Source organism: Sesamum indicum, linkage group LG15 (genome assembly GCF_000512975.1).
Source record: "Sesamum indicum cultivar Zhongzhi No. 13 linkage group LG15, S_indicum_v1.0, whole genome shotgun sequence".
In the NCBI taxonomy this organism is placed as follows: domain Eukaryota; kingdom Viridiplantae; phylum Streptophyta; class Magnoliopsida; order Lamiales; family Pedaliaceae; genus Sesamum; species Sesamum indicum.
Genome location: NC_026159.1, coordinates 6,820,729 through 6,834,927, shown reverse-complemented (window position 1 = coordinate 6,834,927; position 14,199 = coordinate 6,820,729). Strand labels below are relative to the sequence as shown.

The 14,199-nt window shown below is 35.4% G+C and overlaps 2 protein-coding genes across 4 annotated transcripts; both read right to left on the bottom strand.

Moving 5' to 3' along the window:
* Positions 2,077–7,089, bottom strand: LOC105178112 (probable nucleolar protein 5-2). Its single transcript, XM_011101479.2, has 8 exons — positions 6,812–7,089; positions 6,656–6,697; positions 5,719–5,898; positions 5,455–5,619; positions 4,351–4,551; positions 3,236–3,733; positions 3,014–3,148; positions 2,077–2,933 (listed from the first exon to the last, which is right to left on the bottom strand). The coding sequence occupies exons 1-8, from the start codon at positions 6,887–6,889 to the stop codon at positions 2,481–2,483; spliced, it is 1,752 nt and encodes a 583-aa protein (XP_011099781.1). The 5' UTR covers positions 6,890–7,089; the 3' UTR covers positions 2,077–2,480.
* LOC105178111 (probable nucleolar protein 5-2) lies at positions 9,500–13,899 on the bottom strand. Of its 3 annotated transcripts, none has more exons than XM_011101478.2 (9): positions 13,775–13,899; positions 13,465–13,584; positions 13,302–13,343; positions 12,481–12,660; positions 12,216–12,380; positions 11,327–11,527; positions 10,523–11,020; positions 10,311–10,445; positions 9,500–10,235 (listed from the first exon to the last, which is right to left on the bottom strand). In XM_011101478.2, exons 2-9 carry the CDS (start codon positions 13,540–13,542, stop codon positions 9,777–9,779), a joined length of 1,758 nt encoding a protein of 585 aa, XP_011099780.1. In that variant the 5' UTR covers positions 13,543–13,584; positions 13,775–13,899; the 3' UTR covers positions 9,500–9,776. The 3 variants fall into 3 exon arrangements, with proteins under 3 accessions (XP_011099780.1, XP_011099778.1, XP_011099779.1); XM_011101476.2 differs by having other exon boundaries at positions 13,465–13,600; positions 13,775–13,897; XM_011101477.2 differs by having other exon boundaries at positions 13,465–13,604; positions 13,775–13,890.

Here is a 14,199-nt window from a genome sequence, read left to right as displayed (position 1 = left end):
TTCACTCCAATTCAGTAATTTTTTTTATATTTTTTAAAGAATTACAAACACGTCTAAGTAGATATTGTTTTTTTTGCACTAATAGAAATGGGACAAAAGAAAAATGAAAAAGAAAGAAAAAGCATTGGGACAAGAACCACAATCTCAAAAGAGAAAACCCCTTAAACAAATATAGGTTTGACCATTCCAATACCCTAAATTACCTATTGAAAAATAAAAATAAAAATCCAACAACATACATAAAATCATAGAAAATATTGTAGCTACCATATCATTTATAATAAACAATAAAAGTAGTTTGGGATCTTTGAAAAGGTAATGAGGTTACATATATACATATACTAGAAACAAATTAAACAAAGGTGATGTGTAGATTCAATGGTTGCCCACTTTTGTATCACAAATTGGGAAGATGAGAAGTTTCTTTTAATTAAAAAAGAGCACAAGGAATATATATATATATATATACATAGTTGGCATTAATTCAAAAGGTTGCACTATAAATCCAATGCCCCAACCACTTTTTCTTCACTTGTTCTCTTCCTCTTCCATTTTCACTATGCCCTATACTTTATTTCCTACTTGTGTTTTTTTTTTTTAGTATTGATCCGCTGTGAAAATACTCATACTTACACAATTTTTCTACATTAAAAAAAAAAAAAGAAATGTTGAAATGCACCCCCTATTTTTTTTCAAAAAAGAAGTTTGTTGCTTCCTGCATTAGGGGGTTGTGTTGTTTTGTGTTCTTAAAAGTTCAGAAAAGCACGTTGCCTTCTTCTTTTTCTTTTTTGCTTAAAAAGAAGTTAGTTATTAACAATTTCATAGGGAGATCACTTGTTACATTGAACTGGTACGCGCATGTGTATATTTAATATACAGTTTCGATAAATTGTAAATATCACTTGATATTAAGTTAAATTACACAAACACCCCTTGTTCTTAGAAAAATTACAAATACATTCTCCGTTTAATGGTGAAACTTTACACAAATATCTTTCAAGGGATGTAGCTATAATTTTATAAAAAGTCGAAAGTGTTTGTGTAATTAAATATAATTTTAGGGAGTATCAACAATAATTTACTCTATAAATTTTATTGTGATGGTTTGGGTGGAGGGTTGTTGAATCTTGTGTGGCCTATGGTTGTACAAAGGAGTGTACTATATTAATATATGTCTGAAGCAAATTGGTGAGGTGGTTTTTAAGGGGATATGTTGCTATAATATGGGGTCTTAGAGTTTTTCTTTTTTTCTCGGGAATAAATATGATCAGAAATTTTAAAGATAAAGTTTATTTTCATCCCTAATGTCTTTTTAATTATTGACTTCAAATTAGTCCATTGGATGAGTTTTGGGCGTTAATTCTGGGCAAATTATGCAATTTTCTTAATTACTCTTCTTAACATTTTACCTTATTGAGGTAAATAATTATGGTCCCGCATATTTAAATATCAATTACAGTTTGGTTTATCTGAAAATATATTTGGTTTGTGCAACATATTGATTTACAAGATACTTGTTGTAACATGTTTTTACAAAATTAAAATAATAATAATGGAGAAGTGTTTTATGTAGAACTATTTTCCAGTGTGTGTGTGTGTGTGTTTTTTTTCAAATTAACAATGTTGATGCTGGAATTATACTTTTAACAAAATAAGATGTTGTGTACGAGTAGTTAATAACTTAAATAATTTATTAACTTAACACTAAGTAAATACGTAAGTCTTATTGGGTCTTTTTTGGCGTATGAGAGCTCTTATAGAATGATATAAACATACTTAACAAATTAATTATTTATCAACTTAAAATTATATAATCATATAATATTCACTTACCTTTTAAAAAAATATTAGTATTTTTTCAATAAAGTAAATATATATTTTGGACTTGAGGACTCCTGCATAGTGAGATCTAAGCATATCAAATAATTTGAATAACTTGTGACCTTGAAACTAAATAAGCACACAATATGACTAATATTTGACAAAATTAGCATATTAACTATACTTTTCCTTTATATCCAAATTAGATAGTGTAGAAGACCGTAAGATGGTTAGGGTCTTTCACTGGAGAAAAGGTAAAAGATGAAAACATGGGTAGACAGGCTACAGCCACCATTCAAGAATTTCACCAGAAGAAATCAGGCATTTTTCTGGAGACAAGCAGACTGTAAAATGCACCGCCTTATGGAGACAAGCTTTTGTCCTACCTAATTTGTCATCACAAAGCAAAATTTCATCACCCTATTTATCAAGTTAAAGATACATTCTGCTAAGACAACTGAAATGATCACCGAATATAGATAGATATGAACGCGTCCCACAGTAAAATATGTCTCACTCAAACCGGTGGTTCGACTTCTCATGGGAAATTCAAGTCAGTATTGTAGGATGAATAGGTGGTGGACTAATTTACATGCACAACATCACCATGCTCAAGAAACAAAACTGTTAGACCTGTTGCTCATGCATGTCCGAAATGTTCAGGCTTCACTTTTCTTCTTCTTCTTTTTCTCCTTCTTCTGTTTAGGGGTTTCTGCGTCTTCCCCATCATTCTCAGCATGTTTCCTCTTCTTTTTCTTCTTCTCGCCTGCATCCGCATTATCCGTTTCACTTGGCAACGCGGCGTGTTTTCTCTTTTTCTTCTTCTCTCCCCCATCTGCATTCTCATGTTCAGTTGTCATCTCAGCATCATCTGGTAAGTGCTTCTTTTTCTTCTTTTCCTTCTTCCCAACTGCTTCACTTTCAGGTTCAGCTCCATCTGCCATGGCGGCGTCTTCTACATTCTTCTTCTTCTTTTTCTTTTTCTCACTCTTTTGCTCTCCATCAGTAACCGGCACATCACTGCCTGGTTGCTGATTGTGGGATGGAACAGTTTCGTCCTTGGACAATGATTCTGTTAGGCCTAGAACTGAATCCGCTGCTGGATTGTAAGTCTGCATAAGAGGAGAAGAAATTTAGACCTGCAAACAGGAAAAAATATTTCAGCTTTTAACTATAGAACTTGTTTTCAGACCTTAGCTGGAGTAATCAAACCCCCAGATCCTTTCTTCCGGTCCTTGTCATAGACTTCAATCTTCGGTTTGCCTTTTACAGACCCAGCAGAACGACCAAGTTCTCTGCCTTCTAAGCTCCTTAATCGTGCTTCAAGCTACATAACACAAAAGAGAAGTCATAACAGAAAAAAGGGTTAAAACAGGATGCTTGAAACTTTCTATCAAAATACAAGTTGAATTACCTTGGCTCTGTTCTCCAAACCCATAGAATTATCTTCCCCATCTCCAAGAGCATCACATCGAATTGCCAAGGCAGCTTTTGCAGCAAGAGACCTTGAAATTTTACCCTTGTGCTTAGGTGCTGCTTGACCAATTAAAGATGCATGATATATAAGTCCATATTTAGGAGTCGCATGCTTTGTCTTCAGTGCTCGGAAAAGAGCTTTCTCTGCACCAAGTATCTGAACTGTACTTCCCGGTTGCTTAGCCAGATTTAATAAGCTGCCTCCATGCGCAATCAAGCGAGCACCAACAAGTTCTCCAACAAGAGCCGTAAGATTTGGGGCAATGGTGTTCATCCTGCTCTTTAGATAGTCGTAGAGTTGAGCTCTGTACTCTGCAAGAGAGAGAACTTGGTTGCACAAATCTTTGATGTTCTCCAAATCCAGGTCACTAACTTCAGTTCCCATGGAAATCATGGCAGCCTCTTTCAGTTCTGCCTCAACTTCTTCTTGGAGTATCTATGAACATTTGAGAGAATGTGTGAGCACAAGAACAAATCCCAGTCAAATACGACAGGATAAAAAAACTTAAAAGAAATTTATTCTTCTTCCTATTTCAAGAGCGTGTTAGATGTATTAAATACAACATAAATCATGCATTGTTCATTAGAACCGTAGGGGGCAGAGGAGAACTCAAAGGCCAGAACTCCCACATTAATTCTAAACTTGGGAACTAGAAACACCTAACATACCATCCTGAATCAAGCTCAAGAATATTAAGAATGTCTAATCATATTCCAGTCTAAAGCTTACAACCTGAAGCCCAAATTCTTCAATATGTCAAAAGTACTGATTTTAGTTGGTTGGACATCTTTCATATGCATTATGCGATGACTCGAGCAAGAGAAATAAATATGTATTACCACATGAATGACACGAAATTCATTTGACTAGCATGACTAGTGAACAAACTCTATCTTTATATGCATGTGTCAGTTCAGTAGTATTTACTCATTCATCCGGTTACTTGGTTGGTTGATTTATAGTTAAAATAAAATATATTTTATTATATTTGTTATTATCACAAATTCATACGGCAGGAGTGGGTAAAAGGAAACAAGAACCTAAACCTCTACCTCAGAGAAATCAAGCTTCGCAGCATTTGTTCGGTTGCCCATCAACTTAACTGTCTTTGCATAAAGGATATTGTCTTGTATGATCTTTGCAAGTTCTGGAAAATGCCAACCATACCATTCCCTGACCCTCATTGCATACGTATTCAGCTCCTTGTCAAGGTCATCCAACAAGCTAATGGCTTGTATTATCATTGTATCAACCTAGATTAACAACCAACAAAATTCATCAGTTAAAAACAGACTAGATAGACATTATGAAAACATTCTAAAGTAATGTTAATTGATACACTGTAAAAAGCTGCAATGACATTAACACAAGGAAGGGCCAATAAATACTGTCATATCACAAAAATATTGCCCTATTCTTGAATAAATATACGACTAGGCTCTCAGTTCAGACTAAAACTCTCACTTTTAATTGTTTAAGTGCACTACAGGGCTTTCACTTCTAAATGTGGTCCTGAACACAGGTTCCTCAAAATGGAGAGCTGTGTACAAAGCATGCAAGAACATCGTTGTTCTCCCTTTCCTGTCCCCGCCCCCCGCCTAAGCCACCTTTCTTCTTTTCTTGGATGTACAATATAGTCAACTTCTGTATTATATAACCAACAAAGGGAAGCTGCAGAAAGGCCTAAGAATGGTAGTTAGAACAGTTGCCAAGTTCCCTCTTCTATTGAGTGCTAACTTCATTTGTTTACTTTTCCTCAAAAAAGGTGCCAGGATTCATTTTGCAAAATTTTCTGATAGCATCTAATAAGATTAGGTTACTTAACAAACGACACTGGTAGGGTCATCCCTTGTTAGACAACTCCTATTATGCATTATGAGACTTTATAAATCCAATCAGCATTCGCACGGTTAAATTTGTTACCCTTGTTTTTACTACGAACACACATCTTTCAACACAACTAAGAAAGGATGTCAATATCTTCTGGAATAGATTATATCAGATTCCAACATAAATTACGTGGTATTTCCTGCGCTAAAGAACAAAAACTCCACCTCATAGTACATCTTTACACAGAAATAGCAAGGGGAAGGTGAAGGGATTCCATTACCAGAATCAGCATACAATTACAATAGATAAACTGCAACGAGATTCACCTTATCAGGACTGAATTTCAATTTGTATCTTGACAAGCTATGAGATAAACCCAAGCTCATTGGAGCCAAATCTTGTGAAGCTAGACCAGATATAAGTTCAGTCAACTGACTTCTCACGCCTCTCATCAGCTCCATGACAGCATTATTGTGAACACATTCTATTTGCTGCAATGCATAAACAATCAGCTTAACTGAAGCAAGACAGACCAGCTGCACATAAGTACAGCATAGTGACACATCTCTTAGGTTATGATGCTAACTTACCAGCTTCTCTTTGATTGTGTTCCCAAGTTTGGAATCAGCTACAGCTAAAATGTCACCCTCACAATGGCTACGCAAAAATTTGCGGAGACCTTTGCTGGGTTTACTATCTATCAGTAAAGTCGCAGCTGACAAAGCCTCAGATGTGTTCTCGAACTTGGAAAAGGCTTTCAGCTTGACAACCTAATGTTGACATAAAAACAATTGTTATTGCATCCATATAACAAGCCACAAAAACTAAAAAAGGCCAAGGGGAGTCAAGAAAGGACAGCAGTGTTTAGTCTGTGTTCCAGCACTTAATTATATAAAATAAAAAAACTAATTTTCTTTTAAGTTTCGTCTAAGCCTAAATATCTATTTCTCCTCCATTCTCTTCCACCCTCGTCTCACTTTTCCACGTGACAAATGAGGCGCTGATTAAAATTTGCAACCTCAGCAATGTTACAGCTTGTGATATGTCAGTCAAAGCTGATGTATCAAGCTGATATTTCAGTAGCTTTAAACCAGGAAACTATGATTCAATGAATTTTCCAGAAGTCATTTTTTTTCTTTCTTTTTAATCTGAATTTTTTTTTCTGACAAAGACTATAGTTACAAATAAAACTTAACAAAGAACCAGGTGACTCCAAAATCTTTAAAATTGGAAGCCCAGTATTTCCCCAGAATATAACACTGAAGTCATTATTCGATAAAATGAACTTTTATAACTTTCAAATTTTCCCATTTTCCGTGTGAATGTTAAAATAGCGCCAACAAGAAGAAAATCTTTAGACGGCTCACACACAGGAGGAGGTCTAAGTGCAAATAGAAAGATTGAGAAGTCCGGCTAATTTTCAAATGTTGAAGTGAGAACAATGCTGCTCCCTAGTTTACTCGTATGTTTGTCCTCAATCTAACAAATGTACAATTGATTAACCTAACACGAATTCAAAATCCAGACCTGTCTAGCAGAATCAGGAGAGGCGAACTCCTTCCCCAAGTCCTGCAACACGAAAGAAAATCAGAAACAAAAACCGAAGAAATACAAGCAACACATCACCCAACCAAAACTAATTAAACGAAAATGAAACAAACAGAGGCTCAGAACAAAACACACCTCAACTTTCGACAGCTTTCCTTCATCCAAGACTTTAAAAAGGGCAAACCCCGCCGGGGTCTCAAACAGAAGCAGCATTCTTGCTTTTCCTCAACCAAAACTGAGAGTTATCGGTTTCTCCTAACAAAAACAAATACCTAACTTGAACACAAGAGCAAAGTCGACGTCAGTCCCAATCTGGAGAAGACTGAGAAAGAACCAAGGTCGCACGCCGGCGACTAAAGGTGCAGCGGAGCCACCACTCAGCAGAGAATTAGGGTTTTAGGAGAAAGGGTTCTAGCGTGTAGGCGAATTTATAAGAAAGGAGATTTGTGCTTAATTATACAATAAAATATTAGTATTTCTTTTTAATTCCTAAGGTCTAAAATAACAATTTTAATAAATTAATAATATAATAATTTTCAAAAAAATGATCTTATATAAACTTATGGTCACTTCAATATTGTAAATTAATAATTATATTACAAATATAATTAGAACAACTTAATAAAATAAATTCTATTATTGTTTTTTTTAAAATTTAAAATTAATTATATTTTATTTTAATTTTTCTTACTGCATCCAAAAATCTTATATTGCAACGAAAAATTATGAAAGAGTTGTTGCTGTTATGAGTGCTTTTTTCCGTATACTTGATTATAAAGTTATTGTATCATATTCAATTTCATCGGCACCGACATTTTTACCAACACTAGTTACAATTTTTTCTAAAATTCGAACCTTTAAACATGTATCATTTTCACGGAGATAATTCAATGGGTGATTGACATCCATTTTGTTGCGGTAACCAAAGCCATTAATCATCAAATCAAGTTCATGAATCAGTAGTTCATTCATCTAAATTCCTTGAGAATAATATAAGTTGGTTGGAACAGGAAAAAAATCTCTTTAAATTAATAAATTATTAATTTATCTATTATGTAATATATTTTTAAATTAATAAAATTATGTGGTCTCAATATTATTAATTTATAGAGATTTTACTGTAATTGAGATAACTATATTGCCTTCCATAACATTTGGTGTAATTATAAATGGACATTATGTGATTTGAAATATTGGATTTAGTACTTCTGACATTTTTATTCTCGTCTAATAAATAGATCACTTTATTAGTCAAATTTCACAAAATTTGTTGATATAAAAGAGAGTAAAAGATCATATTTAACCACAATTGATGTACTACTAACTTATTACAGATCAAATAATTTTATTTTTTTTTTACTAAACTACCTTTATAAGTGTAAATATGTTTCTCATTTCATGTATTAGTGCGTGTGACAATGTATAAAAGTCAATATAACTTGAAAATGCTTGCTAATTGTCCAGCCTCTACGCTTAAAATTGACTTCACCACACGGTGGTTTGTGTGGTGAGCAAGGATACTCAAAAAATTGCTATTTGTTCCCTTACTTGGAAAATGCTCGACTTGCTCAAGCAAATAACACAATCATAAAAGTCATCAATGTTCATGTGTAGGTTATTTAAGCATGCATCTCTACTATTAATATCAATTAAACAACGAAAGTTTTTCACTTAATCAGGAATTTTACTCATAAGTTCGTAGTGCAATACCTTTGTAACTTGGCTTTTAAGTTTTTTGCTAATGTAATTGTAGCATATATGGTAAGGATAATAAAAAGATAGATAGTACTGACAAACAATTTTTGAATTGCGACAAACATTGCTTTGCAGTCTCCGCCAGCCTACATCAAAAAAGCTATTTTGCCCTCAATAACATGAAAAATATGTTAACGAAGCCTTACTCAATTGAAGAAATTAAGACCCCACAACCATATGCGTGGGGTATTGTTCCTACTGCATAGTAGGTGTTGTCTACTACAATAGTATGTTCTGATTAGATGTAGTTTATTTGATATTATTGGACATGGTATGATTATTGATTATTATATATTGATATTCAGCAAAAATAATTATAATTGATTTACTTCAATTAATACTAGTTCATTAGTCTTACTCAAATTATAAAAAAATAAAAACCCATGAAAAACATATGCATGGCCAACAACCTATACAAACAGATTGTCATAATCACTGCATAGTTTAGAGAAGATAGTATTGGACGTAGGCAAAAGAATTAAGTGGAGTTCCCAGTTGAATAACCATTGCAAACTCTCACACCTAAACAAGTTGTCTTCAGCCAACAAAGCTTATGGATAAATATTTACCTCAAAAATTACTTTGAATACCAGCTGAAATTTAGACGTTGGCCCAGCTCAGCAGAATGACCAACCCACCGCCGACCTACAATTACAAAACATTGACGGAGAGTTGAGCTTCAATTACCACATCAACTACCTATTATCGGAGAAAGAAATTTCGAATGAGTACAGCAGAAATAATAAATTAAAAATTCTTTTCAACTAATTTTCAGAAGTAAACTTATAAATGCTTATTTTAAACAGTTGCAAATACCACAAGACATCGGCATAATGATATTTCCCAAGCACTTCTCATTGACCATGCACGTCGATACACAGCCTATAACCACATGATAGAATAGAACTTCCCACAGTCTTTATCTTCACTGGACGTTGTCCTCTCTTACTGAGCTGAAAATCCCACAAAACAAGTGCTCGTTTGTGCTTCATGTCTCCAACAAGTTCCAGATATGGGTAACAATGTATGATCTTAGAAGGGAAAATACTTTGCCCATCTTGCTTGACATGAGAAGGCAAATTGGGATCATTTCAGGTTATCAGAGTTTAAGACATCTTATACTAATAATGTGCTAAAAACACTCCACATACGGACACGTTTGACGGCTCAAAACACCCCAATTAAACAGAGGCTGTTTTCTACTGATTACATGCGAAATAAGCAATACACTGAATAAGTTTAAGATAAAATTGTAGAACAGAAGGCCTAATTTACATGCACTAACCAAAATCATGCTCATGAAACAAAACTGCTAGGCCTGTTGCTATGCATATGTCTAGAATTTTCAGTCTTCACTTTTCTTTTTCTTCTTTTTGTCTTTCTTTTTAGCAGGGGTTGCGTCACCTTCACCGTCAGGTTCGGCGTGTTTTCTCTTCTTTTTCTTCTTCTCGCCTGCATCAGCATCTTCTTGTTCATTTGGCAGCTCAGTGTGTTTTCTCTTCTTCTTCTTCTCTCCCCCATCAGCGATCTCCTGTTCAGTCGTCATCTCAGCATCATCTGATAAGTGCTTCTTCTTTTTCTTCTTTTCCTTCTTCCCTACTGCTTCACTTTCAGGTTCTGCACCATTAATTCCGTTTGCCATTTCAGCATCTTCTGCATCATTCTTCTTCTTCTTCTTTTTCTTACTCTTTTGCTCTTCATCAGCAGAAGGCACATGAGTCTGAGATGGTAATGTTTCATACTTGTCTTTCTTGGACAATGATTCAGTTAGTCCTAGGATTGAATCGGCAGCTGGGTTGTAAGTCTGCATGGAAAGAAAGGAAATTTAGACATCAGAGGAAAACATCTGGTAGTATTTTACCAAAGATTTGATTCAGACCTTGGCTGGAGTGATCAAACCCCCTGATCCTTTCTTCCTGTCCTTGTCATAAAATTCAATCTTTGGTTTGCCTTTTGCAGACCCAACAGAACGACCAAGTTCTTTGCCCTCTAAGTTCCTTAAACGAGCTTCAAGCTACACAAAACAGACAGTTAATGACAGAAAATGGAGTTATGGCTTGCAACTTTCTATTAAACCACAAGTTCAAGTACCTTAGCCCTATTCTCCAAGCCCATAGAATTATCTTCCCCATCTCCAAGAGCATCACATCGAATTGCCAGAGCAGCCTTTGCAGCAAGAGACCTTGAAATTTTACCCTTGTGCTTAGGTGCTGCTTGACCAATTAAAGATGCATGATATATGAGTCCATATTTAGGAGTCGCATGCTTGGTCTTCAGTGCTCTAAAAAGAGCCTTCTCTGCACCAAGTATCTGAACTGTACTTCCTGGTTGCTTAGCCAGATTTAATAAGCTGCCTCCATGAGCAATCAAGCGAGCACCAACAAGTTCTCCAACAAGAGCCGTAAGATTTGGGGCAATGGTGTTCATCCTGCTCTTTAGATAGTCGTACAGTTGAGCTCTGTATTCTGCAAGAGACAGAACTTGGTTGCACAAATCTTTGATATTCTCCAAATCGAGGTCACTAACTTCAGTTCCCATGGAAATCATGGCTGCCTCTTTCAGTTCTGTTTCAACTTCTTCTTGGAGTATCTATGCACATTGAGAACACGTGTGAGCATAAGAGCAACAGAATCCCAGTCAAAGAAGAAAGAAACTTGCAGAAATTTATCCTTCTTCCAATTTCCAGTGCATGCTAGAGGTATTAAATACAATATAAACCACGCATTTCTCAACCCGACTAGTTCATTAGAACCATGGGGGGGCCCAGACGAACTTTAGAGGGTGCATAATTAGCCAAGTACTGGCCTAAGGAGAACTTAAGGTCAGAACTCCCACATCAATTCTAAACTTGGGAACTAGAAACAAGTAAAAAGTAAAAAGAACATAAATCTCTACCTCAGAGAAATCAAGCTTCGCAGCATTTGTTCGGTTGCCCATCAACTTCACTGTCTTTGCATAAAGGATATTGTCTTGTATGATCTTTGCAAGTTCCGGAAAATGCCAACCATACCATTCCCTGACCCTCATTGCATATGTATTTAGCTCCTTGTCAAGGTCATCCAACAAGCTAATGGCTTGTATTATCATTGTATCAACCTAGAGTAACAACCATCAATCCATCAGTTAAAAAGATAATAGATATAGATACTATGAAAGCAAACATTTTAAATACTGTTAGTTGATGATCCAAACATAGGTTCCTCAAAATCTATAGCTGTGTACAAAGCATACAAACAACTCATTGTTCTCCCTTTTCCGCTCCACCCCCTCCTCCAACTCCACCTTCCTTAATGTAAAATATCATCAACTTCTGTATTTGATAACCAACAAAAGGAAGGTGCAGAAACTTGTAATGATGGCAGTTCAATCTGCTGCCAAGTTCCCCCTTCCATTGAGTACTAACTAACTTCATTTGTTTACTTTTTCAAAAGAAGCTGCCGAGATACATTTTTTCACAACTTTCTGATGACTCTAATAAGATCAGTCACTGGTATCATCATCCTCTGTTAGTTGTGAACTCCTATTATGCATTACGAGACATGTATATACCCAAATGGCATTTGTACGGTTATATTACAGTCATTTATCTTTTCAAAGGCACATCTTTTAATGCAACTGATAAAGGATGTCAATATCTTCTGGGTTAATTGGCCTTTCTCCAACTTTCAAGAATTATAACTCCAGCGCGTAGTACATCTTTATACAAATAACACGGGGAAGGTGAAGAGATCCCATTATCAGAATGAACATACAGTTACAACAGATAAACTGCAAAGAGATTCACCTTATCAGGACTGAATTTCAGTTTGTATCTTGATAAGCTGTGTGATAAACCCAGGCTCATTGGAGCCAAATCTTGTGAAGCTAGACCAGATATAAGTTCGGTCAACTGACTTCTAACACCTCTCATCAGCTCCATGACAGCATTGTTGTGGACACATTCAATTTGCTGTGAGGCATAAACAATCAGCTTAATGGAAAGCAAGACAACAAGCTGGACATAATTACAGCATTGTGACACATCTCCTTGGTTATTGTGTCTAACTCACCAACTTCTCTTTGATTGTGTTCCCAAGTTTGGAATCAGCTACAGCTAAAATGTCACCTTCACAATGGCTACGCAAGAATTTGCGGAGACCTTTGCTGGGTTTACTATCTATCAATAAGGTCGCAGCTGACAAAGCCTCAGAGGTGTTCTCGAACTTGGAAAAGGCTTTTAGCTTGACAACCTAATGTTGACATAAAACATTTGTTATCAGAACCATCAAGTTAATATAGACCCAAATACTATAAAAAAAGCCAAGATGAGTGGGGAAGCTGAGTCCCTAATATTCTTACACCGTCATTTCATTTTTCCACTTGCTCCACCTCACAATTAAACTTACAACCTCAGCACTGTTACAGCAATGCCAGTCAAAAGCTGATAGATTAAGGAAACAATTTCATTTGATTTTAACCAGTAATCGATATTCAATTTTACAATAGCCATTAGTTTTCTTTCCTTTAGTAACACTTAAAAAATTGGAGCACATTAAAAATAAAAATCGAAGTCAATTTTAGAAGACAAACTCTCACTTCATGGAGTTCTAAGGTATGGATTATTTTGTTAAATTTAGCCTTTTTGGGTGAACAATAAAAGAAAAACACCAACATGATGAAAATCTTTGGTCGGCTCATACATAGGAGGTGGTCTAAGTGCCAATAAAAGAGTGACAAAATCCTGCTTTATACAGAACTAGATAGGCGATGTTGAAGTGAGAACAATGCTCCTACTTCACATGGAATCAAAGTCACTTGTCTGTCTATAATCTGACACATTTATAATTCAACAAATTGCAAAGGCAGCATTAACACGAATCATAATCCAGACCTGTCTAGCAGAATCAGGAGTAGCGAACTCCTTCCCCAAGTCCTGCCATACGGAAAAATAGAAAGAAATCACAAACAAAAAACGAAGAAATACAAGCAACACAACAGACAACAACAGAAAATAAAAGAAAAGAACACAAACAGAGGCTCTGCACAAAACACACCTCGACTTTGGACAGTTTTCCTTCATCCAAGACTTTGAAAAGGGCAAACCCCGCGGGAGTTTCAAACAGCAGCAGCATTCTTGCTTCTCCTCAACCAAAACTGATAGTTACCTGTTTCTCCTAACAGAACAAAGACCTAACTTAAATACAAAAAAGAAATCCAAAGTTAGCCGCAACCTGGTGAGAACTCAAACAGGACCGAGCTTTGAGAGATAATGAGGTTGAATCATCAATTCATTTCTTCCCATAAATTATTATGTAGCTTTTCCTTCTAAAAAAACATGCTAAGGAAGTGCGTGAAAAATTGAACCTGAAAACACGCCGGCGTGCGGCGGAGCCACCACTCAGCAGAGTATTAGGGTTTTAGGAGAAAGGGGTTCTAGTGGAGAGAAGCGTGTAGGCGCATTTATATATAGAACCCTAGACTTGGTGCACAATAACATAATGGAGGTTACTTATTTTCATTTTCCTGCTTATTTAATAAATATTTTTTATATTTTAAAATATGTATATATAAATTAACACCTATTTCAAAAACAACATAAATAAATATATAATCAAATTAAGGGTATCATTGTCATAATAAAAAATTGGTGTAATTGTATCACAAAGTGCAAAGTGCCTTTTTTTTAATATTACTAGTCGTTGTTGCACGTCATTCCCATTAGCACAACCATTCCGTTAAATAACTCTATATTTATAGGGGTTTCAATCTTGATATTGGCATTAGTATTT

Excerpts from the sequence above, each read along its gene's own strand:
- LOC105178112 (XM_011101479.2), bottom strand. The coding sequence starts at position 6,889 with ATGCTGCTTCTGTTTGAGACCCCGGCGGGGTTTGCCCTTTTTAAAGTC. Across the intron at positions 5,899-6,655 it reads CTCCTGATTCTGCTAGACAG|GTTGTCAAGCTGAAAGCCTT; the intron begins GTCTGGATTTTG and ends TGTCAACATTAG. Across the intron at positions 2,934-3,013 it reads GTTTGATTACTCCAGCTAAG|ACTTACAATCCAGCAGCGGA; the intron begins GTCTGAAAACAA and ends CCTCTTATGCAG.
- LOC105178111 (XM_011101478.2), bottom strand. The coding sequence starts at position 13,542 with ATGCTGCTGCTGTTTGAAACTCCCGCGGGGTTTGCCCTTTTCAAAGTC. Across the intron at positions 12,381-12,480 it reads ACACAATCAAAGAGAAGTTG|CAAATTGAATGTGTCCACAA; the intron begins GTGAGTTAGACA and ends TATGCCTCACAG. Across the intron at positions 11,021-11,326 it reads CGAAGCTTGATTTCTCTGAG|ATACTCCAAGAAGAAGTTGA; the intron begins GTAGAGATTTAT and ends CAATGTGCATAG.